The sequence below is a fragment of the Pristiophorus japonicus genome, chromosome 18 (genome assembly GCF_044704955.1).
Source record: "Pristiophorus japonicus isolate sPriJap1 chromosome 18, sPriJap1.hap1, whole genome shotgun sequence".
In the NCBI taxonomy this organism is placed as follows: Eukaryota; Metazoa; Chordata; class Chondrichthyes; family Pristiophoridae; genus Pristiophorus; species Pristiophorus japonicus.
The window spans coordinates 87,257,061-87,284,793 of NC_091994.1; the positions used below are offsets into that span (position 1 = coordinate 87,257,061).

General features: G+C 43.9%; 1 protein-coding gene across 2 annotated transcripts in view; it reads left to right on the forward strand.

Moving 5' to 3' along the window:
• ccdc30 (coiled-coil domain containing 30) overlaps window positions 1-27,733 on the forward strand; it is a 178,871-nt gene that overhangs the window by 86,244 nt on the left and 64,894 nt on the right. For both annotated transcript variants that reach the window (XM_070860240.1, XM_070860241.1), the window contains 6 exons: window positions 7,315-7,413; window positions 8,018-8,125; window positions 10,505-10,611; window positions 13,651-13,843; window positions 24,730-24,840; window positions 25,686-25,811. In XM_070860240.1, coding sequence (XP_070716341.1) covers window positions 7,315-7,413; window positions 8,018-8,125; window positions 10,505-10,611; window positions 13,651-13,843; window positions 24,730-24,840; window positions 25,686-25,811 — 744 coding nt within the window. The remainder of the gene's footprint in view (window positions 1-7,314; window positions 7,414-8,017; window positions 8,126-10,504; window positions 10,612-13,650; window positions 13,844-24,729; window positions 24,841-25,685; window positions 25,812-27,733) is intronic.

Genomic DNA, 27,733 nt, shown 5'->3' on the forward strand with positions numbered 1-27,733 from the left:
TAATAGCCATTGTGGAGACGTTGCAAAATGACCAAGGTTGGGAACTATGACCAAGGTTGGGAACTAAATATTCCAGGATACTTAACATTTAGAACAGATAGTCAAAATGGAAAACGAGGATGGGTAGCCCTGATAATAAAAGATGAGCTAAAGGTGGAAATGTAAGTTGTGAGGAGGTTGAAAAATGACTTCAAGGGGATATGGACAGGCTAAGTGAGTGGGCAAGAACATGGAAAATGGAATATACTGTGGAGAAATGTGAAGTTATCCACGTTGGTAGGAAAAATGGAAAAGCAGAGTGTTTTTTAAATGGTGAGAGATTGGGAAATGTTGGTGTTCAGAGGGACCTGGGTGTCCTTGTACACGATTCACTGAAAGTTAACATGCAGGTACAGCAAGCAATTAAAAAAGCAAATGGAATGTTGGCCTTGATTACAAGAAAATGTCTTACTGCAATTATGTAGGGCCCTGGTGAGATCATACCTGGAGTATTGTGTACAGTTTTGGTCTCCTTACCTAAGGAAGGATATACTTGCCATTGAGGGAGTCCGACGAAGGTTCACCAGACTGATTCCTGGGATGGGGGAATTGTCCTATGAGGAGAGATTAAGTAGACTTAAGCCTATATTCTCTGGAGTTTAGAAGAATGAGAGATGATCTCATTGAAACATACAAAATTCTTACAGGACTTGACAGGGTAGATGCAAGGAGGATGTTTCCTCTGACAGGGGAGTCTAGAACCAGGGGTCACAGTCTCAGAATAAGGGGTCGGCCGTTTAGAACTGAGATGAGGAAAAACGTCTTCACTCAGAGGGTGGTGAATCTTTGGAATTCTCTACCCCAGAGGACTGGGGAGGCTCAGTCTTGGAGTACATACAAGACTGAGATAGATAGATTTTTGGATATTAAGGTAATCAAGGGATATGTGGATAGTGCAGGAAAGTCGAGTTGAGGTTGAAGATCAGCCATGATCTCATTGAATGACGAAGCAGGCTCGAGGGGCCGAATGGCTTACTCGTGCTCCTAATTCCTATGTTCTTATGTTATCTAGATTGGCTACACTCCCTCCCAATCTACAGTTTTCTTGTGAATCCACATTATATTACAGTTCCTGGGTGCTGTATAACCACAATGGACTGTAATTTTAATTTTAACCAAATTGCTTATTGTACTTGTAAAAGGGACCTGACATAATTTCATTTCTTGCTGCTGAATATTAATAATCATATAATGAATTATGCATCCAAACAGATTGAACACACACTCCACAGAAGCAGAAAGGTTCCCAATGTGGCAAACGCTAATGTAATGGACTGCTGCTCCACCTAGTGGACTCCTATAATGCAGCCATTGTTGTAAATACAATAAAGGCATCAGGTGACAGGTCACCTGACAAGTTCCTGTGTTGAGAGTCATCTTGAAAGTGCATTGTGTTTGTGATGTTGTAGAGAATATACCACATTGGCGATGAAGGATTGGATTCCCTAGTTGAAATTTTTATTGGTGGATGATTCCAGCCAAACAACAGAGAGACTAGAGAGGTCCTTTGTGTTGCAGAACAGCTAAAAATCCACGGTAAATTAAAGCACACTTGGCTGAACTGCCAGAGGACAGATGGCTGCGCCTATGGGAATAATACGGTGCTTGGGTGAATTCCATCGTGATCGAGAGACTTTCGGAACATATGTGGAGCGGCTAGAAATGTTTTTCGCCGCAAATAGTATTATCGAAGTCCCCGATGATGAAAACCGTAACCGGGTGGTTTTTCAGGCTATTTTCCAGACTGAAGCAAGCCCCGAGGTGTATGAAACCCTGAAAAATGTGCTTGTTCCCGTCAAGCGAAAGGATACATCACTGAAAGAGATTCTAAGCAAGTTAGAACAGCACTACAGTCCTGAGCCCCTGGAAATTGCTGAAAGTTATCATTTTGGAATACGAAATCAATTACCTGACGAATGTATCAGTGAGTAGACTGTAGCATTAAAAAAACTATCCATTCACTGTCATTTCGGAAACTTTCAGGACCAAGCATTGCGTGACCGCTTTGTTTGTGGGATAAAAAATGAAGCAATCAGGAGGACGTTGTTGACAACCCCCAACTTGACTTTTAATTTAGTTTGTCAGACAGCAATGTTGATGGACATGGCTGTCCAATATTCCCGAGAATTTTGTACCATTTCCAGTCGTCTGACAACCGAGGTGAATCGCCTGCAGGTTAAATGAAAAAGGCAGTTGGGCCCCAAGGCCTCAGCAACTGGCCAAGGTAACAATACATTGAAGTCCTGCTATTGGTGCCTGGGACAACACATTGCTCAAAGTTGTCCATATGTGAAAGCAGAGTGTTTCTTCTGCAAGAAAACTGGGCATCTTATAAAAGTATGCCGACTGAAGAGTAAACCAACTTTCAAGGCTATAAGTAGAAATCCCCAGAGACTACATAGCATGGAAGAAAAGTAATAGGATGAAGAGATACACGTCATCAGGAGTATGAGGGTATCTAACAGCGATTTGAAAGGTATCATCATCCAAATAGATGTTGCAAGAACCAAGATACCCATGGAAATCGACACAGGTGCATCCGTGAGCGTAGTACTGGAATCGCTATATCGCGACAAATTGCGTGATTTCCCATTGGACAAATCCAAGGTAGAGCTGCGAAGCTACTCAGGAGAGCAGACACCTGTGGTAGGTTGTATCACTGTACCGATGAAATACGAGGAGCAATTTCAGAGCTTGCCTCTCAGTGGTGGCAGGAATCAAGCCTGCCTTACTAGGTAGAAACTGGTTGGGATCACTGAAGCTGGATTGGAATGAGATATTTTGTGTTGAAACAAGATTTGCATCGAAGGATGGTCATCAAGAAGTATCCGAAGATGTTCTGCGAAATAGGTAGTCCGATTCAAGGCAAGTGTCTCAGTACAGAAGGACGCTAGACCCGTTTTGTGCATGAAACACAAAAGGATAGTATACAGATACAGCAAGTGACCGGGAAGGCCAATGGAATCTTGGTCTTTATTGCAAAGGGGATGGAACATAGAAACACAGAAAATAGGTGCAGGAGTAGGCCATTCAGCCCTGCGAGCCTGCACCACCATTCAATCAGATCATGGCTGATCATCATCTCAGTACCCCTTCCCTGCTTTCTCTCCATACCCCTTGATCCCTTTAGCCGTAAGGGCCATATCTAACTCCCTCTTGAATATATCCAACGAACTGGCATCAACAACTCTCTGCAGTAGAGAATTCCACAGGTTAACAACTCTCTGAGTGAAGAAGTTTCTCCTCACCTCGGTCCTAAATGGCTTACCCATTATCTTTAGACTGTGCCCCCTGGTTCTGGACTTCCCCAACATCGGGAACATTCTTCCTGCATCTAACCTGTCCAGTCCCATCAGAATTTTATATTTTTCTATAAGATCCCCTCTCATCCTTCTAAACTCCAGTGAAGGCAAGGAAGTCATGCTACAGTTATACAGAGTATTAGTGAGGCCACACCTGGAATACTGAATGCAGTTTTGGTTTCCATATTTATGAAAGGATGTACTTTCTTTGAAGGCAGTTCAGAGAAGGTTCACTAGGTTGATTCCGGAGATGAGGGGGTTGACTTATGAGGAAAGGTTGAGTAGGTTGGGCCTCTACTCATTGGAATTCAGAAGAATGAGAGGTGAACTTATCGAAACGTATAAGATTATGAGGAGGCTTGACAAGGTGGATGCAGAGAGGATGTTTCCGCTGATGGGAGAGACTAGAACTAGAGGGCATGATCTTAGAATAAGGACCACCCATTTAAAACTGAGATGAGGAGAAATTTCTTCTCTGAGAGTTGTAAATCTGTGGAATTCGCTGCCTCAGGGAGCTGTGGAAGCTGGGACATTGAATAAATTTAAGATAAAAATAGACAGTTTCTTAAACAATAAGGGGTTATGGGGAGCGAGCAGGGAAGTGGAGCTGAGTCCATGATCAGATCAGCCATGATTGTATTAAATAGCGGAGCAGGCTCGAGGGGCCATATGGTCTAGTCCTGCTCCTATTTATGTTCTTATGTTTACTGAAAGCCATGTCCCGTACCATACACACTCATGGAGAGAGTTGAGCAAGCACTCAAAAGACTAGGGACTGAGAACATTATCTCTAAGATAGATCTATGTAATTGGGCTACACCCATTGTTGTACCTAAGTCAGATGGGCGGCAGCCGGTGGGAGCTCTCATTCTCGGCGACAGAGGCGCTTGCCGCCCAAGTCAGGCCCTCGGAGGGTCGTATAACTAGAAATAAAAAGCATTAAAAAAAAACATCTGATGACCTTCAGGGGACCCCATCCAGGTAAGTACCTGTAAAGAAATAATTTAATTAAACTTCACTAACCTTTTTTACAGCATCTTCACACTTACCGTCCATCGCCATCCTGCCGCCGACTCCAGCCGACTCCCGCCTGCATGAATATGGCATCTCGGCGGGCGGGAGTATGCTTGTTCCCGGCGGCTCTCCCCTCCCGCCCGCTCCAGGGCACGATGAAAGTAGCACTGGGCGGTTCAACAAGAGGAATGTCGGTGGTAGTGGGCGGTAAGTTCTCCAATTTTGGCCCCACAGAGTACTTCATTAGTCAGTGTACGACATGTCATTCAGTAAGCAAGAAACCCACCATCAGTACCATTACAGCCATGGAAATGGTCTCCCAGGGTGTTGCAAAGGTTCTATATATAGATTTTGCTGAGCTAGAAGGGCAGTAATTGTTCATTGTGATTGATAGCCACTCGAAGTTGGTAGAGGTGTTTCCAATGCAGAAAATAACAAATAAAACACTAGACAATTTATGAAGATTATTTTCTTCATGTGGCCTCCTAGAAGACATTGTGTCTGGTAATGGACCACAATTTGATCAAGATATTTGATCATGGACATGTTAGGTTTGTTCAAATTGATAATTTTTTACCTACAGATGTGAAAGGAGTTGAAAGTTGGAATGATTTGATTATTTCTGACTCATCAGATAGTTTTAAAACAAGCACAGTACCAGTAGCTTATCTTGCATCAAATGTACAAGTTCAAGAGAAAGTCAGAATTTAAGTCTGAGTCTGAGTCAGGCAGACAAACTGTCTGAAGCTGTGGAGAGTCCAAATGTAAATCAAGCATTGCCCTTGGAGTCACATTCTCCTCAGGATCAGCCTAGAATGACTCTAAGTTCGACACCATGTTTGGTAAGTTGTGTTCGAGAGCGACGGTATGCTCTTCGAAACAGAAAACCAATGGTTAAGTTTGATTTGTAAATATGCCAAAATAAGTCCATATCTTTTGTTATGTATAACCATGCTAGTTATTTATGATGATTGTTTGTTATAATTACTTCTTCATTAAGGAGGGAGAAGTTTAATATATAGCTCCACCTAGTAGACTACTGTGGTAATGCAGCCATTGCTGTAAATACAATAAAGGCAACAGGTGACAGGTCACCTGACAAATTCCTGTGTTAAGAGCCATCTTGTAAGTGTAGTGTGTTTGTGATGTCATAGAGAATATACCATAGCTAAGTTGACCATAAGCGATTTTTTAAGTGATTGAGAAGCTCCCCAGTAGTTTCATACAGTTGAATGGAGTTGCATCGTTGAATTCGATATTTCTGTTACTCAACCTATTTCTCTCCCTTTAACTGTCTGCGCTCTCCTTCTCCCTGCCTCTCTCACTCGCTCATTCTCATCCTTGCCCTCTCTCCCAACCCCAATCACACCATCTTTCTCTTGCACTCTCACATCTGTCTTTCTCTTGCTCATTCTTCTACACTCTTTCTTGCCCCCTCTCTCTTGCCCAAACTCTCTTGCCCCTTCTTTCTTTTGCCAGCTGTGTCTCGTGCACTCTCTCTAGCATCGTCCTCCCTCTCTCTCTCTCTCTCTCTCTCTCTCTCTCGCTTTTGTCCACTCTTTCCTACTTGTGCTTCTCTTTCACTTATCTGTCTCAGTCGCCGCCTCTCTCTTACCCTCATCCTGTCTCTCGCAATTTCGCCAACTACCTTTCATTCACAACCTCTCTTTCAATTACACTTGATCACTCTCTGTCTTTCTCTCTTGCCCCCTTTTGCAATTCTATTCTGACGCACTTGACACACTCACATTGGTGCCTGCTCTCTCACTTGCCTTCTTCCACTCACTTCCCCTCTATCGCTTTCCAAACCTTCAGGCTTCCCAATCCCTCTCTTGCGCCCTCCTCTCTCTCTCTCTCTCTCTCGCGCCTCCTCTCTCTCTCTCCATCTCTCTTGTGCATCCTCTCTCTCTCTCCTTCTCTCTCTCTTGCGCCTCCTCTCTCTCTTTCCCTCTCTCTCTCTTGCACCCCCCCATCTCTCACTCTCTTTTCTCTCCCTCTCTTGCGCCCCCCTCTCTCTCTCTCTCTCTCTCTCTCTCTCTCGCGCCTCCTCTCTCTCTCTCCCTCTCTCTTGTGCATCCTCTCTCTCCTTCTCTCTCTCTCTTGCGTCTCCTCTCTCTCTTTCCCTCTCTCTTGCGCCCCCCCATTTCTCTCTCGCTCTCTTTCTCTCTCCCTCTCTCTTGCGCCTCCTCTCTCTCTCTCCCTCTCTTGTGCCCACTCTCTCTCTCCCTCTCTCATGTCTCCTCTTTCTCTTGCGCCTCCTCTCTCTCATATTCAAGACAGAAATTGATAGATTCTTGGATATTAAGGTAATCAAGGGATTATGGCGATAGTGCCGAAAAGTGGAGTTGAGGTAGAAAATCAGCCATGATCTTATTGAATGGTTAAGCAGGCTCAAGAGGTTGAATGGTCTACTCCTGATCCTATTTCCTATGTTCTTATGCTATGTTTTCTTTTGCGCCTTCTCTCTCTCTCTCTTGCACCTCCTCTCTCTCTTGTGCCTCTTATCTCTCTCGCTCCTCCTCCCTCTCTCTCTCTTTCTCTCGCTTGTCTTCTCTCTCTTGCTCCATCTCTGTTTCTCTCTCTCATGCACCTCCTCTCTCTCTCTCGCTCCTCCTCTCTCTCTCTCTCTCTCTCTCTCTCTCGCCTCCTCTCTCTTGCTTCATCTATGTCTCTCTCGCGCGCTTCCTCTCTCTCTCGTGCCTCCTCTCTCTCTCTCTCTCTCTCTCGTGCCTTGTCTCTCTCTCTCGCCCCTCCTCTCTCTCACCCCTCCTCTCTCTCTCTTTCTCTCTCTCTCTCTCTCTCTCTCTCTCGCGCCTCCTTTCTCTCACTTCCTCTCACCTTTTTCTCTTGCTCACTTTTTCACGCCTTGTTTTCCTCTCGTTTGCCTTTCTGTCTCTCTCTTCAGTTCAGCATGTGTTTATAGTAATGTCCTACACTGTTTTATGTTCTATCTGAACAGGTGGAAAGCCTTCAAAAAATTCAATCATTACAGATACAACCACTCTCACCGTCTGAAATGGACCATTTGAAACCATCGTTTCAAGCTTCAGAATACAATGTAAATACTTGGAATGTCTTAAGTATGTCTGCTGTTTCAATATCTGCTTTTCCCCTTGCTGTTGCAATGTTTATTTTTTAAAGCTATGCTTGTTGCATGGATAGAGCTCTTATGATGTGACATGGTTGGGTGCCAATTGATGGGGTGTTTATCGAAGTGGTCTGACTGGTGAGGATAGCATGGAGGTGGACATCATGGAGATGGGCGGCTGGTGGGTTCAGGGTTCAGCATGGAGGTGGGCAGCTAGTGGGTTCAGCATGGAGGTGGGCGGCTGGTGGGTTCAGCATGGGGGTGGGCGGCTGGTGGGTTCAACGTGGAGTTTGGCTGCCTGCTAAGCTTAGTGTGGAGATGGGATGTCTGCTAGGTTCACTCTGGAGTTAGATTAGCAGATGAGCTCACCGTAGAAATAGACTGCCTGATGGTTTCTTTTGTAGATGGGTTGAATTAAGGAGCAGTAAAAAATGGGCTATCTTTTTATTATAACAAGTGTAATCTTCAATCACAGCACCAAGTCTCACCCCAGAATTTAATTAGCCAAATTCTTGTCATACAGTAATGGTATCTTTCCTCACTATTTCTTTAATCTTTCCTCATTCTACCTCAGTGGGAACCAAACCAACAAAACGACGTCCAACAACAACAAGTAGCTGAGGCGCCAATTCCATCTGTCCGTAAGAAGAAGCCAGTTGGATCTTCAGGTACACTTCCTAAGGTAAGGGGTGAAGTAAGCCTGGTTTCCTGGGTGGCTCAGTGTATAGATACATGGTCTGGTATGGCATTGAGCTGTACAAACTAGGAATGTCCCAGGTTTGTCCCAGGTCTTTGCTCAGTCAGCAGTATGGTTGCTACAAATAGTCTCGGCGTCATAGCTATAGCGCTAAATATCTAGGCTCACACATAAGGAATGGCCATTCAGGTGAGGTATTAGTCGAAGCACCTTTAGGAGACCATTGGAAAAAACATTATTTAAAAAGAAAAATCATGATGTGTGGAGCACATTTTTGTCCATAATATGACTGGGCATCTAAGATGTATGAACTGGTTCATGTCTGTTGGCTGTTGTGGTGCAGGGCTATAACCTATTGAAATATGTTGTAGTAAGGGACTAAAGCACTGATATCCACCTCCCCCCAACTGTGGCAGTTTAGAGACATTCTGCTCCATATGCCTCCAGTCACAGCCTGCCTTTGGGATATTGACTGAGCTGGGAATTAGGGCTATTCCCTTTCCTGTTTCTCCTCTCCCATTGACTCTCTCGCAACAGGAAATGTTGTTAAAAAGCATGGTTATTCCAGCTCCCATACAGCAAAGAACATTATTAAGATAGAACTATTGACCCTTTAGTTCATTTTCCTCTTCTCGAGGCGAAATGCTTTGCTTCCACTTGACAACTGCCCGCAATGTATGATTGACATCAGGAGCGAACCACCTGAGGAATCACAGGCATAGAGCTGCAACCTATCACTCTATGACTCAGCGATTCTTGTTCCTGTAGTCGAGCCTATGCTTGCCCAGTTCTATAATTTTATTATTTTGGGCTTAATAATTAGAACATAGAGTACAAGAATAAAGCAGGAAATTGTATGAAACATTGATTTAGGCTGCATTTATGACATTGTATGCAATTATGGGTGACCCATTATAAAAAGAACGATAAAGCAATTGAAAGCATTGTGTGTTGATTCACTATTATGATGGCAAGGATGTGAAACTATAGTTATGAGGAGAGACTTAAGAGACTACCTCTGATTTTAATCTAACGCACCGATTTAGACCCCACCTAGTTTTTGGCTCCTTTGAAGTCACCAGCATTACGTTGGGTGGGATGTAAAATGGATATCCAAACCCAACCGACCCATTCTCGCTGGGCAAGTTAGGCTAAAATCAGGGCTTCTATTTCTAATGGGAGTAGAGAAAGCTAAAAGGAGATTTAATAAGAGTTTAAAGAAAAATTATAAATGGTTTTGATAGTGTGAATGGAGAAAGACTATTTCCTTTTGTTGTAAGCGAGAATGGGCATCAATTTAAAATTGTCACTAAGATAGTCAGGAGAGAGTTTAAGAGAAATTTCCTAACAGATGGTTGTTGGAATATGGAATACTTTGCACCCAAGCAGTGATTGAGGCAGAGACCTTTGTATCTTTTAGGGTATAATTGAATGAATATTTGGAGCAGAGGAAGATACCGGTCTATGGGAAGAGAGTGGAGTGGTAGGATTAGTTTTGGATTTCTCCAACAAAGAACTGACACAGGCTCGATTAGCTGAATGGGCTTCATTTGTTCTGCAAACAGCTGGAGGGAAATTTAAATATCAGCATCTCCCTGACAACGGAGGCAACGCGAGCCTGGAGCAGCTGGAGGAAGATTTAAACATCAGCGTCTTCCTGACAATGGAGGCAGTGTGAGCCTGGAGCAGTTGGAGGGAGATTTAAACATCAGCGTCTCCCTGACAATGGAGGCAGCGTGAGCCTGGAGCAGTTGGAGGGAGATTTAAACATCAGCGTCTCCCTGACAACGGAGGCAGCTCGAGCCTGGAGTTATTACAAGTCCTATCAAGAGGACAAAATGAGAAATAAAAAGTAATAAAATTATGACATCACAAGGATGGAGGACAGTGATTGGTTCTTCCAGATTAATTGAATCACTGGACAGGGAATGAATCAAAGACAGCTAATAACTAATTTAATTTGCTTCAATTGCTGATTTTCTAATTTTAACTTAATTTATAATTATGGTATATATTATTTAATTTTGGTTAATTATAATTAATCTTTATTATACTGATTTTACTATAATATACTTCTTAATGTATAATTTACAGTGTAATTTGATTTTTTTTTTTAGTTTATTCGCTTGTGTCTATCTGCATGCGCATTTTGGCTGCCGCTTCGGACCCGAGCCTTTAACTCTTTTTACACTTCCTTCTCACACTTTTTCTCTCTTTTCCTCAATGGTCAATATCTGATGTGTTGTAAAATTGTTATGAAGCGCCTTGGGACATTTTACTATGTTAAAGGCGCATGTAAATAAAAGTTAATAAACATCATTTTAATTAAGTCCAACTTTCATTGATTTCTCTCTTTTACCCTAGGTCAGTAATAACCAAGACACGGAGCCAGAGCAATACTCCTCAGATCCAAGCCTTCAGACTTTAGGCTATGACTTTCCGCATGCAAAATCAGAGGAACTCCACAAAAGGTACATTAACAGATCCTAAATTATGGGGATTTGGAGGAGGTGGAAGAGCGAGTGCTTGTTTAGTATTTTTCCTCTCCCAAAAATGTGTCTCATGATGCTGAGAAAAGCTGCAGTGTCATTTTGGAATGTCAGAATCATTCAATATGCAAGTTGGGTTTAAATGATGGCTGATTTTAAAGCTGCAGTGAAGCCATTGTAATTCAGAAGATGATGAAATTGCCACTTACTTCCATAACATCCATTATTTTCCATTTATAGTTCAGATTTCCAGCAATTGCATTAAAAAAAATTATCTATTCTTCATTTGAGAATGCTAATATGAATTGCTAAAGTCAGTTAATTATAAGGGCAAACGATATGATGGTAAGACTGTATAGAATCTTGGTTAGACGACACCTTGAGTACTGTGTTATGTTTTGGTCACCAAGACATAAAGGAAACATTCAAGCCCTATAGGTGATGCAGAGAAGAGCCATGAGGCTGATCCCTGCTGCCGAAGGATTGCATTATGAGAAAAGACTGGAGAAACTGAGGCTTTTTACCCTTAAAGGAAGATGATGGAGCGCGTATCTTTATAGAGGTATGAAAGATATTAAGTGGCATAGATAAGATTAATCAGGAATATTACTTAATGGCATTCCAGGATACTAAAAACAAGGGAGCATTGGTTAAACTGGTGACAGGGTTATTTAGGACTGCTGTCAGGAAGATCTTCACACTAACTGATCAGCATGTTGAATGGTCTTCCAGGTAGGGTACTGGAGGTAAAATGCTGAAACTAATTTGAGTCAGTTATATTACGTGATGAAGTGATGTAGGTCCTTGTCTGTCTAAGCTAAGATGAGCCAAACACCTCCCTCATCTGTTCAATCTTGTAAGTAATGCCCTCCCCGCCCCCCCCCCCCCCCCCCCGCCACCTCCAGATTACCTGTGGTAGAATCCTATGGCAAAAGTCCTTCAAGAAGTTTCTGATGCTAATGCATTCGATCATCATCATGTGAATCTCTTCCCACAACATCTAGGACTTCCCCTGGACTTGGGTCTTATTTCCTTTCCTGATGCTTCCAGTTTTTCTGAGGGTTCGCTCGGGCAAACTCCAGGGATGGAAAGATATCCTTTAGGAAAGGGTCACTATGTGGGTCCCAATGCAGCATGGTATAGGTAAATCAGTGGCGATGACATTGTGGTTTGCAAAGCTTTCACTCAGTGATGGCAATTGGCCGAAATGGGTTGATTTGTTCATTTAGCTCAGTTGGTCTTGTGAAGGCCTTAGAGATGGTGCAAAAAAGATTTATGAGAATAATTCCAGGAATGAGGGACTTCAGTTACATGGATAGACTAGAGAAGCAGAGGTTGTTCTCCTTCAAGCAGAGAAGGTTGAGAGGAGCTTCGATAGAGGTGTTCAAAATTATGAGGGATCTAGACAGAGTAGACAGAGAGACACTCTTCCAATTGGCGGTAGGGTCAAGAACCAGAGGACACAGATTTGAAGTGATTGCTATGTCAGCTGTGGCTCAGCGGGTAGCACACTCTCCTCTGAGTCAGAAGGTTGTGGATTCAAGTCTCACTCCAGGAACTTTGAGCACATAAAAAATTTAGGCTGACACTCCAGTGCAGTGCTGAGGGAGTGCTGCCCTGTCGGAGGTGCTATCTTTCAGATGAGTCATTAAATCGAGGCCCCATTTGCCCTCTCAGGTTGACGTAAACGATCCCATGACACTATTTCGAAGAAGAGCAGGGAGTTATCCCCCGGTGTCCTGGCTAATATTTATCCCTCAATCAACATAACAAAACAGATTTATCAGGTCATTATCACATTGCTGTTTGTAGGAGTTTGCTGTGCCCAAGTTGGCTGCCGCGTTTCTCACATTACAACAGTGACTACACTCCAAAAGTACTTCATTAGCTGTAAAGTGCTTTGAGATGTCCGGTGGTTGTGAAAGGTGCTTTATAAATGAAAGTCTTTCTTTATTTTTTATTGGCAAAAGTACCAAAGGCGACATGAGGAAAAACTTTTTAACGCAGCGAGTGGTTAGAATCTAGAATGCATTGCCTGAAAGGGTGGTGGAGGCAGACTCGATCGTGGCTTTCAAAAGGGAATTGGATAAGTACCTGAAGGAAAAAATTTGCAGGACTACAGGGAAAGGGCGGGTGAGTGGCACCAGCCAAGGTGCTCTTGCAGAGAGCCGGCACGGGCTCAATGGGCAGAATGGCCTCCTGTGCAGTAACCATTCTGCACTGTTTCTAAGGCAGAGGGTTGTAGTTTAACCCCCCACTGTAGTTTTGAGTACCTAATCTAACTGACACTCCAGTACAGTACTGACGGAGTGTTGCATTGTAAAGGTGTCATCTTTCGGATGAGATGTTAAGCCAAGATGTCTGCCCATTCTAGTGGTTCAGGTGGATGTTAAAGATCCAATGGCACTGATTTTTAAAAAAACACATGGTTTTCTCTCCATGCCCAGTCCAGCATTCCTTCCTCAACCAACATCACCAAGAATAAATTAATTGGTCATTCATTTCATTGCAGGTTGGGGGATCTTGCAGTGTACTGCATCACAACAGTCATTGCACTTCATTCCATCAAGAAGCACTTTGGGAGGTTTCTAAGATGTGATAAGGTGCTAGATAAATGCCAGTCTTTCTTCAATGTAGCTGTTGAGTCTCCTCAGTGGTGAAGGTACCGACCCATACAGAGACCTTGGCTTCCAAGTTCGAGTCCTGATCTTGGCAAGGGCAGTAGCGTTGAATGGAAAATCAACTCGGGTTCCTGATCTTGGTCACAATTCAGTAATCCCTGCTGCAAAATGCATGTCTGTAAACACCCAATGAGAATAAGATCGGGCTTGGCTGTCCTCCCACAGTTGACTATCCTGTTAACACTTATTCTCTAAAATCACTCATAAAGAAAGGCCACCTGTGGAGATTCTGGATTGCATGTGGATCGCTACTAAAGCAAGAATCATTACCTTCAGAAGAGGCAGGATGAATATTTAAAAATGAAAAGGCAGAAAATTTGTAATTTGTTATATGTTCTAGGTGTCACCATGAGATTAATCGGCTCGAATCTAAGAACCATGAGTTGCAACGTAGGATGCACAAACTGCAACAGGAACTTGAACAGGTTACGTTCAAGAAAGAGACGCTTGAGTCCACGATTGAAGAATATCAGAATCGCTTTACAGATGGCAGGCATAGCACTGACTGCGAGAAGGAAGTAATGAAAGCCAGGGTTAGTCTTGATAGCAGAGGTCCATTGTTCTCTCTTGGCTTAATTGCAATACTGTGAGACAGGACTGTACCTGGCTGCTACCTCTTTGACCAAGCCTTTGGTCACCTGCGTTAATTTTTACTTATGCGGCTCAGTGTCAAACTTTTAATCTCTTAATACTCCTGTGAAGCGCCTTGGGACGTTTCACGACGTTAAAGGCGCTATATAAATACAAATTGTCTTGTCTGTAACTTCCATACTGCAGGCTGGCAACATTTGCATACTGTGTTCACTTTATGGGTTACATTTTAAATTCGTGTCTATGTTCACTATCATTTTCTCCTACCAACGTTCTGGTTCCGATTCGTACTGGTGCCTATGGTCCTCCCATACCTAGCTTAAGTAATCATTCCTCATATGTGAACCTAGACTGTGAGTGTTTGTAGACTGTTTGTCTGTGGAGGCCAAGATCAATCCTATCCTCCCCCAACACTTAGGAGGCTTTTGAAGGCAGGGAGGGAGATGGAGATAGAAAGGTGGTTGTTTTGGAAAATAATTCTAGAGGGTAAGAATCTAACTATAAAAAGATTCCTCGCCTATGGTGCATAGTATGTGGGATGAATAGTAATGTAGAGTCAGAGAAATAGAAAGTGCAGGGAAGCAGTGGGTGGATGCAGCACAAGTTGGGATGTATGCTGAAATGGCTGGACCGAGGCTGTGGATGGATTTGCAAATGAGAACAAAAAAAAACTGAAGTTGATTCACTGGGGAACAGGAAGACAGTGGAACACGGCACAGACCATTAGTTATTTTTGTTATTTGCATTTCATCTCCTTTTCTTACTGGAGAACCATAGAAGTTTACAGCACAGCAAGTGGCCATTTGACTCTGGATTTTCGTTATGTTGTCGTCTCTATTTGCACCCCAGAGAGGCGGTAATGGTGGAGGAAAAGATTTCCGGGTGAGCAGCCAGCTTCCAGCGCCCCGTGGCAAATTTGTTGCCGGTTTTGCGGGGGCCCAGAGCAGCACCACCCAGGAGCGTCGAGCTGGCTCGCAATGCTGCTGCTTTCAACTGCGCGTTGAAATTTGTTGTGCGCTCACCCTATAGCGCTCCGTAGTGCGCCGTAGTAGGACAGCCTGGAAAACCAACTGGTCAGAGCTGTCCCGACGGCGGTGAATGATGGAGTTGGTGAATGCGGTAAGTTTGATTGTTTTGTTTATTTTTATTTTTGCAATGTAGCTTATTGTGTTTAAGGTAGTGGGAATGTTTGTTATGTTTTTAGTTATGATTTTCAGTTGCTCAGCCGGTCTTGCCACCGAAAAGAGGTGTGTAACGCCTCCCTTAGCACTCCACCCCATATTCCGGGCCCAGCTGATGACTTGTGCCGACTTGAGGCGCAAACTTTTCTCGGCCGCGATAATTACCGCCCCGCCATGAATAACGCCGCGAAATGGACGGTAACGAAAATCCAGCCCAATTGATGGCTCTTTCTAGAGCAATCCAAAAATAATCTCACTTCCCTGCTCTCTCCCTATAGCTTTGCATCTCTGTCTGCCTCAAATGTTTGTCTGTGTTTCCTCGAAAGATGCAATGGTGTCTGCCTCAATTAGATCCGTGACAATGCATTCCATGCTCCAATAACCCACTACATTATATTATTTTTGGGCCTCAAGGTCCATTCAAAATTCCACATATGCACGGTTTTTCTACTCAAAAGCTGGTGACCCGGCTGGGGGAACATTGCCTGTCTCCTCACTCTCTTTGTGACAGTTGTTGATTAAAGGATGAACAGGTTGGGTCTCTTTCTTTCTCTTAAAAAGTGAAGGCTGAGGGGTGACTTAATAGAGGTCTTTAAAATTATGAAAGGTTTTGATAGAGTGGATACAGAAAGAATGCTTCCATTTGTGGGGAAGAGCAAAACTAGAGGCCATCAATATAAGATAGTCATCAAGAAATCAAACAGGGAATTCAGAAGAAATTTCTTTACCCAGAAAGTGGTGAGAATGTGGAACTTGCTACCACAGGGAGCAGTTGAGGCAAATAGTAGATGGATTTTAAGGGGAAGCTAAGCATATGAGGGAGAAGGGAAGAGAGGGTTATGCTAATAGAGTTAGATGAGGAAGGAATGAAGCAGGTTTGAGGGGAGCATAAACGTCGGCATGGGTTGGACCACATAGAATATCTAACACAGAAACAGGCTACGTAAAAGCTACATCATTTGCTTTTACTTGCATCTACTCATTTTCATTCCTGTACCCAGATATTGCTGTGCAGTACAAGTAAGCTACACATTTGGCAACTGGATTATCTGCCAATCTTCCTTATTCACCAGGGCAGTCCCTATGTAAAAAGCTTGGATGCTAATGAATTAAATGTGTCAGATTTTATAAATACGATTTTCAATTTTAAAAATTTGGTCTGAGAACTAGTTTTTAACTATGATATTGAAATGGAGCTCTGTTGACAGCAAGCTCTCAGCTGACCATGTGTCAAACCTCAGCAGCCTACTTTTTTGTTCGATAATGGGATGTTGGTGTCGCTGGCAAGGCTATCATTTATTGCCAATCCCTACTTGCCCTTGAGAAGATGGTGAACCACCTTCTTGAACCGCTGGAGTCCGTGTGGTGAAGATACTGCCATAGTGATGTTAGGGAGGGAGTTCCAAGATTTTACATAGAAACATAGAAAAATAGGTGCAGTAGTAGGCCATTTGGCCCTTCGAGCCTGAACTGCCATTCAATAAGATCATGGCTGATCATTTCCTCAGTACCCCTTTCCTGCTTTCTCTCCATACCCCTGATGTCTTTAGCCGTAAGGGCCATATCTAACTCCCTCTTGAATATATCCAATGAACTGGCATCAACAACTCTCTGCGGCAGGGAATTCCACAGGTTAACAACTCTGAGTGAAGAAGTTTCTCCTCATCTCAGTCCTAAATGGCCTACCCCTTAACCTAAGATTATGTCCCCTGGTTCTGGATTTCCACAACATCGGGAACATACTTCCCACATCTAATCTGCCCAGTCCCGTCAGAATCTTATACGTTTCTATGAGATCCCCTCTCATTCTTCTAAACTCCAGTGAATAAAGGCCCAGTTGATCCAGTCTCTCCTCATATATTAGTCCAGCCATCTCTGGCATCAGTCTGGTGAACCTTCGCTGCACTCCCTCAATAGCAAGAACATCCTTCCTCAGATTAGGAGACCAAAACTGAACACAATATTCCAGGTGAGGCCTCACCAAGGCCCTGTACAACTGCAGTAAGACCTCCCTGCTCCTATACTCAAATGCCCTAGCTATGAAGGCCAACATATCATTTGCCATCTTCACCGCCTGCTGTACCTGCCTGCCAACTTTCAATGACTGATGAACCATGACACCCAGGTCTTGTTGCACCTCCCCTTTTCCTAATCTGCCACCATTCAGATAATATTCTGCCTTCGTGTTTTTGGCCCAAAAATGGATAACCTCACATTTATCCACATTATACTGCATCTGCCCTGCATTTGCCCACTCACCTAACCTGTCCAAGTCACCCTGCGGTCTCTTAGCGTCCTCCTCACAGCTCACACCGCCACCCAGTTTAGTTTCATCTGCAAACTTGGAGATATTACACTCAATTCCTTCATTTAAATCATTAATGCATATTGTAAAGAGCTGGGGTTCCAGCACTGAGTCCTGCGGCACTCCACTAGTCACTGCCTGCCATTCTGAAAAGGACCCGCTTATCCCGACTCTCTGCTTCCTGTCTGTCAACCAGTTCTCTATCCACGTCAGTACATTACCCCCAATACCATGCGCTTTGATTTTGCACACCAATTTCTTGTGCGGGACCTTGTCAAAAGCCTTTTGAAAGTCCAAATACACCACATCCACTGGTTCTCCCTTGTCCACTCTGCTAGTTACATCCTCAAAAAATTCCAGAAGATTCGTCGAGCATGACTTTCCTTTCATAAATCCATGCTGACTTGGACCAATCCTGTCACTGCTTTCCAAATGCGCTGCTATTTCATCCTTAATGATTGATGCCAACATTTTCCCCACTACAGATGTCAGGCTAACCGGTCTATAATTAGCCGTTTTCTCTCTCCCTCCTTTTTTAAAAAGTGGTGTTACATTAGCTACCCTCCAGTCCATAGGAACTGATCCAGAGTCGATAGACTGTTGGAAAATGATTACCAATGCATCCACTATCTCTAGAACCACTTCCTTAAGTACTCTGGGATGCTGACTATTCGGCCCCGGGGGATTTATCGGCCTTCAATCCCATCAATTCCCTAACACAATTTCCCGCTTTATACGGATATCCTTCATTTCCTCCTTCTCACTAGACCCACTGTCCCCTTGTACATTCGGAAGGTTATTTGTGTCTTCCTTCGTGAAGACAGAACTGAAGTATTTGTTCAATTGGTCTGCCACTTCTTTGTTCTCCATTATAAATTCACCTGAATCCGACTGCAAGGCACCTACGTTTGTCTTCATTAATCTTTTTCTCTTCACATATTTATAGAAGCTTTTGCAGTCAATTTTTATTTTTACTGCAAGCTTCCTCTCATACTCTATTTTCCCCCTCTTAATTAAACCCTTAGTCCTCCTCTGTTGAATTCTAAATTTCTCCCAGTCCTCAGGTTTGTTGCTTTTTCTAGCCAATTTATATGCCTCTTCCTTGGTTTTAACACTATCCTTAATTTCCCTTGTTAGCCATGGTTGAGCCATCTTCCCAGTTTTATTTTTACTCCAGACAGGGATGTACAATTGTTGAAGTTCATCGATGTGATCTTTAAATGTTTGCCATTGCTTATCAACCCTTTAAGTATCCTCTGCCGGTCTATTCTAGCCAATTCACACCTCATACCGTCGAAGTTACCTTTCCTTAAATTCAGGACCCTAGTTTCCGAAATAACTTTGTCACTCTCCATCTTAATAAGGAATTCTACCATATTATGGTCACTTTTCCCCAAGGGGCCTCGCACAACAAGATTGCCAATTAGTCCCTTCTCATTACACATCACCCAGTCCAGGATGGCCAGCTCCCTGGTTGGTTCCTCGACATATTGGTCTAGAAAACCATCCCTAATACTTTCCAGGAAATCCTCCTCCACCGCATTGCTACCAGTTAGGTTAGCCCAATCACTATGTAGATTAAAGTCGCCCATGATTACTGCTGTACCCTTATTGCACACATCTCTTATTTCTTGTTTGATGCTGTCCCCAACCTCGCTACTACTATTTGGTGGTCAGTACACAACTCCCACTCGCATTTTCTGCCCTTTGGAATTCCGCAGCTCCACCCATACCGATTCCACATCATCCAGGCCATTTCCTTCCTTACAATTGCATTGATTTCCTCATTAACCAGCAACGCCACCCCACCACCTTTTCCTTTCTGTCTATCCTTCCTAAATGCTGAATACCCTTGAATGTTGAGTTCCCAGCCTTGGTCACCCTGGAGCCATGTCTCCGGGATGCCAATCACATCATATCCGTTAACTGCTATCTGCGCAGTTAATTCATCCACATTATTCCGAATACTTCTCGCATTGAGGCACAGAGCCTTGAGGCTTGTCTTTGAAACACACTTTGCCCCTTTTAAATCTTGATGTAATGTGACCATTTTTGCTTTTTGCCTTGGGTTTCTCTGCCCTCCACTTTTACTATTCTCCTTTCTATCATTTGCTTCTGCCCCCCTTCTATTTCCCTCTGTCTCCCTGCATTGGTTCCCATCCCCTTGCCATATTAGTTTAACTCCTCCCCAACAGCACTAGCAAACACTCCCCCTAGGACATTGGTTCCGATCCTGCCCAGGTGCAGACCGTCTGGTTTGTACTGGTCCCACCTCCCCCAGAACTGGTTCCAATGTCCCAGGAATTTGAATTCTTCCCTTCTGCACCATTCCTCAAGCCACATATTCATCTGAGCTATCCTGCGATTCCTACTCTGACGAGCACGTGGCACTTTTGAGGTCCTACCTTTTAATTTAACTCCTAGCTCCCTAAATTCGTCTTTTAGGACCTCATGCCATTTTTTACCTATGTCTTTGGTACCTATATGCATCACGACAACTAGCTGTTCACCCTCCCTTTTCAGAATGTCCTGCACCCGCTTCGAGACATCCTTGACCCTTGCACCAGGGAGGCAACATACCATCCTGGAGTCTCGGTTGCGGCCGCAGAAACGCCTATCTATTCCCCTTACAATTGAATCCCCTATCACTATCGCTTTCCCACTCTTTTTCCTGCCCTCCTGTGCAGCAGAGCCAGCCACGGTGCCATGAACTTGGCTGCTGCTGCTCTCCCCTGATGAGTCATCCCCCTCAACAGTACCCAAAGCGGTGTATCTGTTTTGCAGGGGGATGACCGTACGGACTGCTCTTGCACACTCTCCACCTTGCCATCCTCGTCTGCGGTCTGGACACGCCATGGCGCACCATCTTACCGTCTGGAAGAGGCAGGTGTCCCCAATGGAGTGCTCTCTACGGGGGTGTCCTTCCCCCCTATTTATTGGGGACTTGGCCTGGAGGGTTTTGCACGGAGCAGTCCCGTGCAATAAGTTTTTAAGTCGGTTCACGGGCTCCCAGGCCGCCTGTAATTTCTGCGGTCTAGAGGAGTCTGTGTTCCATATGTGTGTGGAATGTGTGAGGTTGAAGCTCCTCTTTCAATATTTGAAGGGGCTGCTCCTCAAATTCTGGTTGCACCTCAGTCCCACAGTCCTGATCTTTGGGCACCCTGTGCGGAGGGGAGCGGACAGGTCGGAAGGCCTCCTCGTAGGACTGCTCCTGGGCATGGCCAAGGGGGCCATCAGCTGGTCCAGGCAGTCGGATGGTCGAGGGGGTCGTTCAGCCCGGCTGCTTGCCTCTCTTCCATAGTTACATCCGAGCCAGGGTGTCCCTGGAGATGGAGCACGCGGTATCCATCGGTACGCTCGCGGCCTTCCGCAAGAGGTGGGCGCCGGAGGGACTGGAGTGCCCCGGCAACCAAATTTGAATTTGCTTTTAATGTCTAAAGTTTAATTCGTTTAAGTTGTTGATTTTAGTGCCTCCCCCCCTCCTTTTAGCCAGGGGGCACTTGTATAATTTGTGTTTCTAGTGCCCTCAAAAAAAAAACAAGGGGGCACTTGAAAAGTTTTTGGAGTGTGCCCCCCTCCCCCTTTTAATCAGGTGGGCACTTGATTACTGATACAACTAAAAATAGTTGTAGAACTGTTGAGTTGGGAGTGGCTTCGACTGTCACATGATGTTCACAAGATTCAATAAAACCCCAGTCTATTGGGTTCAGGGGATCCACGATGTAGCAGGTGGTTGTAAGCCTGGTGGATGAACTGTAATGTGCAGTGTGATTGTTTACCCTTTGCTAATAAACCAACTAGTTCTTAATAGCAATGTGTTGCTATGCATTCTTAAGTTAAGAATCCATGAAGCAAATACATTACAGTTGGAGCTGCACTCATCCAGGCAAGTGAAGAGTATTCCATCACACTCCTGACTTGTGCCTTGTAGATGGTGGAGGGGCTTTGGAGAGTCAGGGGGTGAGACACTCGCCACAGAATACCCAGCCTCTGACCTGCTCTTGTTGCCACTGTATTTATGTGGCTGGTCCAGTTAAGTTTCTGGTCAATCGGGACCCCCAGGATGTTGATGGTGGGGAATTCGGTGATGGTAATGCCGTTGAATATCAAGTGGCGGTGATTAGACTCTCGCTTATTGGAGATAGTCATTGCCTAGCACTTAGGTGGCGTGAATGTTACTTGCCACTTATCCTGACTGTCATCCAGGTCTTGCTGCATGCGGGCATGGACTGCTTCATTATCTGAGGAGTTGCGAATGGCACTGAGCTCTGTGCAGTCATCAACGAATGTCCCCACTTATGACCTTATGATGGAGGGAAGATCATTGATGAAGCCGCTGAAGATGGTTGGGCCTAGGCACTGTCCTGAGCGATGTCCTGGGGCTGTGATGATTGACCTCCAACCACTACAACCATCCTCCTTTGTGCTAGGTATGACTTCAGTCAGTGGAGAGTATTCCCCCTGATTCCCATTGACTTCAGTTTTACTGGGGCTCCTTGATGCCACACTCAGTCAAATGCTGCCTTGATGTCAAGGGCAGTCACTCTCACCTCACCTCTGGAATTCAGCTCTTTTGCCCATGTTTGGACCAAGGCTGTAATGAGGTTTTCATTGTGAAGCTTCCTAGGAACTGGGTGGTGCAGTGGGTTAAATGCTGACCTTTCACCTCTGAGCCCTGAATTTAAATTCAGCCCAGAGCAATGGGATGATAGTCGCATCAATCTGCTGGTTGTAGAGTTTTTTGTGAAATGGCTTTGGGCAGCCTCAGTCCACCATGGGCCTCTATCACAAAATTCCTCCTAATTGCCAGTGTCACTTTGAGGGGCTATATGATGCTTGATGTGACGAATGAAAATATGTCACATTGGGGCTATGTAGCTGATTTTGAGCTGAGGCACATTGTTAGGGCAGTATAGAGGGAGCTTTACTCTGCACCTAACCCTTTCTGTACCTGGCCTGGGAGTACTTAATGAAGCAGTGTAAAGGAAGCTTTACTCTATGTCTAATAAAAGAGAAGCAAAATATTGCAAATGCTGGAAATCTGAAATAAAACAAAACGCTTGAAACGCTCAACGGGTCAGGCAGCATCTCTGGAGAGAGGAACAGAGTTAACATTCCAGGTCGATGACCTTTCATTAGAGCTGGAAGAAGATAGAAAGTTAACAGTTTATAAGCAAGTACAAAGACAGAGAAAGGGGGAGGGGAGGAAAGAAGAAAAGGGAAAGTGGTGATAGGGTGGAGGGTAGGAGTAAATGACAAAAGGTTCCAATGAATCTCAACACAAGATCAAGGAACAGCACCTCATCTTTTGATTGGGCACTTTACAGCCTTCTGGCCTCAACATCGAGTTCAACAACTCCTGATCATAACCACTGCTCCCATTTTGTCAGATGTTAATGGCTCTGCTGTTGCCATTTACAGCTCCTGTGGACCCATCTTTTGTTTCTTTATTGTCCCGTTACCGTCCTCTTTTGCCATGCACTATCATCCCTTTCGTCATTTAATCATTCCTGTCTCCACCGTGTCACTGACCTTCCCATTTGTTCTTTTCTTTCCCCCCCACCCCCTCCTTTTCCCCCTGGCTCTGTACTTGCTTATAAACTGCTTTCTCCACAGCTGTTGCCTGACTTGCTGAGTGTTTCCAGCATTTTGTTTTTATTCTACTCTGTGTCTAATTGTGCCATATATCAATCCTAGATGAGTTGAAATTTCCTTCTGTTCAATCTTAACAAAACAAATGCCACATTTTCAACTCCTACCAGAGGCTGCATGCCTCTGACTCTGGCTGTGTCTCTGATTCCATCAACCTCTTGGCTGCTCACTCAGGCTGAATCTGATAGTGTTAGATTCAGCCTCTCACCTTGGGGCCCTGCGTGACCCTGAGATGAGCTTTTTATTTCACATATTATCTGTCTTCAAGACTCATTCTTCCTCCTGGAACATTGCCTGCCTACGCCTTACCTCCCTCCACTGCAGCTGCAACCCTAATCCATATAATTTCGGGACTGATTTCTCAAATACTGCCTTAATTGACCTCCCTTGTCACTATGCTTCCTCTGCTGTATAAAGTCCCACATATCTTAACCCTCCATGCTCCACTGTCTCCCTGGTCCTCAGTATTTTTGTTCTCATTTTCAAATCCCTCCTCAGCCTTAATCCAGCCAATTCAGCAATCCTTCCCAGTCAGGCATTCAAACTTGCGCTGCACCCATCCCCACAACCCCTGCTACCCTGTACTTTCTACTCCTATGGTGCTTGTTGGATTCCTGACCTGCATATAACCATGCTATACACCTGGCCTTGATCAAATGCTTGGTGCCTGAAATGGAATGTGTTTCCATTACCATCCTAATGGGCACAAACCTCTCAAAAATCATCTTAAGAAAGTTGTGGTGTAATAGGGAATCATCCCGGGGCATTGAAGCTTCCAGCCAAATAATGATCGCAATCGATTTAGCAGAGCAATGTGAAGCTTCAGAAGTTGTAACTAGTTGAACCTGGCTTGCGCACTGAGGTTATTTTTCACAAAGATAATTTCAAAAACAAAGAGGTCTTTGTTTAATCTTCTCATATGAAACATCAAAGAGGAAGAATGCTGTGTTCTCATGGGAACCCAGCTTTAGTTCCCATTGGATCTGATGGTACGATGAAAGGCTCCTAGCTAGGGACGTGGGTTCAGATCACATTAGCTGTAGTGGAATAGAATGCTGGATTTCTCGGCCATGCTATCTATAGGTGCTAGATTCTCATGCAGCATGTCTGGGCTTGAATCCTAGGTCCTGACTATTGAAACATGCTCTCTTTCTAAACAACGTCAATTTTGCCATTTTCCAAGCAGGCATACAATAAGAGAGCTCTAAGTTAGGATGTTGGAATTGTAGCAGTGGGTTTCATGTTGGGGATGTTGTCCGGTAGCTGTGCACTAGGTGTAGGTCATTGTAACAAGAGGGTTCCATGTTGGGATGGAGTACCATAGTAGGTTCGCTCTGTATTGCATCATAGCAGAGGACTCTAAGTTGGGTGTCGTACATGATAATGGTACAGTTCCATATAGGGTTACACATTGAATGTAGGCTTCATAGTAGGAGTCCTCAATGCTGGGGATGAGGCATTGTAGCATGGGGTGCTCTGTGTTGGTGTTGAGGGTCCTGACTGGGGTTGCTTTGTATTGGGGTGGGAAATTGTAAGGAGCTTCTGTGTTGGAGGTGGAATAGCCGGTAAGACCAGTTTTAATTTACAAACTAATTTGCATTATTGCTGCCAAGTTACCATGGCACTGCTTCTCCTCTTTCCTTTTCTTAGAAAGGAAGTTGGTGTTTTCTAACACTATCTTTCTCCATAGATCACCAGTATGGAGACTGATTATGCAAAACTCAAGCGGAAGTACAAGGAGCTTAAAGCCAAAAGTCATGAGGTGATCAATGCTACGAGTAAGGAGCAAGATATTCAGGAGGTGAGTATGAGATTTTACTCTGATCTGTGAGAAAGGATTGGTCTAACAAGGACATCGATATATAATCAGTGGTGCATTGGGAGCCATTTCATACCTACCCCGGAGTGTGATATTGTCAGCATGAAGCATATCTTGCACTTCAGGAGTGCAGTTGACAATCTCAGAAAGTGGAAGGTAGAATAATGTTTTGTTCTTCGGACCTCTCAGTTGTGAATGCTAAATAATTTAGTCATAATCAGAAAATGTGGCTGCCCTGACCTGAGCTACATGGACCAGAAGATGCAGATTCAATTCCTTGTTTAAGTTGAAAAATACTGATGTCAGCCAGACAGCAGTAGGGGCATTCGAATCGGCCTCAGTGCCCTAATCTGGAGATGGATAGCAAGAATCAGCCAGGGATTGTGATCTAGATTGCTAGGACATGCTTCTGTATGGGTATTGGGAGAGGACAGAATTGGTCTCAGCCATGATGTCCTCCACTGCCTAAGCTGACACATAAAAATGAGTATGGTATTGGATGGATGACTGTACCTGTGTAACTGTACCTCAACAGGAGTCAGTGTCATTGGGATAGTAAGGGAAACATTTTTGGGGGATGGTGATGTGTTTTTAAATGGAGCCCTGATTGAAAGGGTAACATAGAAAATAGGTGCGAGATTAGGCCATTCGGCCCTTCGAGCCTACACCACCATTCAATAAGATCATGGCTGATCATCACCTTAGAAACCCTTTCCTGTTTTCTCTCCATACCCCTTGATCCCTTTAGTCGTGAGGGCCATATCTAACTCCCTATGCCTTGTATTCTGCAAACACTAATAAATTGATCTCTGCACTACCTCCAACAGCATGTAAGAATGAATAGTGAGGCGATGGACACCATGCAGCTAAGTCTTGATGAAGAAATTAAAAGGCGGGAGTACATTGAAGCTGCACTAGCTACTTCCCAGCAGTCAAGGACACGAGAAAAGGAGGTAGGACTGTGAGGAAATCGCTCCATTTGACATTGGAGGAGGGAGCTTCACCAGCTGGATCAGAAGATCTGTTGCTGAACCCATTCTTTTTTGGTGGTGTGAAAACATGTAAAATAATTATAAAGACATTCTTAAAGAGACAGTACAATGTTTTTAATTTTGTGTTTGGAATTTACAGTACCATCTGCTGTAATACACTGTTTCTTACATACATTTTTAAACAGTGGCGTATGACCCCAGCTTAGCCATAACTGGAGTGTGGTAATGACAATCCATTAAAATATGTTTTTTTCTTGAGCATTTCAGACATACTGATGCAGCAAATGCCTTGGGAGGTTTTACTATATTAAAGGTGCTATATAAATGCAAGTTGTTGTTGTTGCTTAGGTAGTAGGGCGAACTCGAGATAAGTTTAAGAAAATTGTAAACAAGTACAGAAAACGTTGGAGACAATCGGTGGATCGGGCAGCGTCCATCAAGGAAACAAGAGTCAGTTGGCAGTTAAGATATAAAACCTTCCTCAGAACTGAAAGATATTGCAGATGAACAGCATTTAATAATGGAACAGAAAAGGGGAAAGGGGGAAAAACACATGCACAATGTCCACACGCACAGGAAAGTACATAGAATGACCTGAAAAGTGCTACAGTGGGGATTAGGTTCTTATAAAGATCAGAAGCGATAGGCACAGGCAACAAGAGGAGGCACAGTGACAGAAATTTCAGAAATAAAAGTCAGATATCAGACCCGTATCTAGCCCCCTTTAAAGCTCCACTTTGCCAATGTTTTTATTCTTCTCATTCCACTTACCAATCCTCTTTTATCATTTTACCCTTTAAATAAATAGTCGTCATTTGGACAGTCAGGAAGGTTTGTTGGGGGAGAAATCTGGGACAAGAAAATTCAAACTCGAGTATCTGTAAATGTTCTTATGTTGATCTGTTCTGGTGGCCCAAGCTCACAGATCTCCTGCAAATGGCAGCATGGTCAGATTTTGTTTTTAAGACCAATGGGCTGGCAGACCCACTGAGATTCTCAACAATGTATACTTATTTCCAAATTTTACAATTTGCATTTATATAGAAAGACGTCTCAACACTTTACAGTGCAGTGAAGAGAAAAAAGAACATTCAACGGGAGGGAAGAAAAATAGATGGAATTAAGGAATGGGGCTGAAAGAGCAGGTGAAGAGAAATATTTTTTTAATGCTTTTGAAGAGAAGGGAGGGATTTTCATAGGGAGTTCTGGAGAGCAGGGGCATGGCAGCTGCCAATGATGGAGTAAAGAGGGCAGGAACAGGACCAACGTTGAGTAGCAAAGGGTTTGAGCAGAGAATAGGACTGAAGGAAGTCAATGAGATAGAATGGTACGAGGTTATGGAGGTATTTGAAGGCAAAGGTCTAGGATCTTGAAGTTGATTGGTAGGGGAAGGGAGAGCCAATGGAGCATGGCAATGACCAGGGTAAAGCCTTAGCCAGAAATTGAGAAACATAAAATAATAAACTCAACCTAATAGCAGTGACATAAAAAACACACCTAAGACCTGTTTTTCCCAAACAGTAGGAAGCCAAAGTTCAAAATCAGGTTCCTTTAATCTTTCAGCAGCATTTGTCTCCTAAAATGTCAGAATCTCATGAAACAGTTTGTAAGAATAGTCTCATTTACCTCACCATTAGTCTACTTGAAGAAAAGCACATTTAAGAAAGTCAGTTTTTGCAGTAGATGTTTATATTTGTGAAATTTCCATGGCTTTTTAAAAATAAACTATATTATGAGTCATATTGACCAAAAGGGCCTAGGTTCAATCCCCAGTATGTGCTGGTCTCACCCAGAGTGGCGATTGGAGTCTTACCGATAAACTCAGTCCCCCTGGACTAGAGTGGGGGGGGGAAATCAGCCAAGCTCCTGCTTCTGATTGCAGT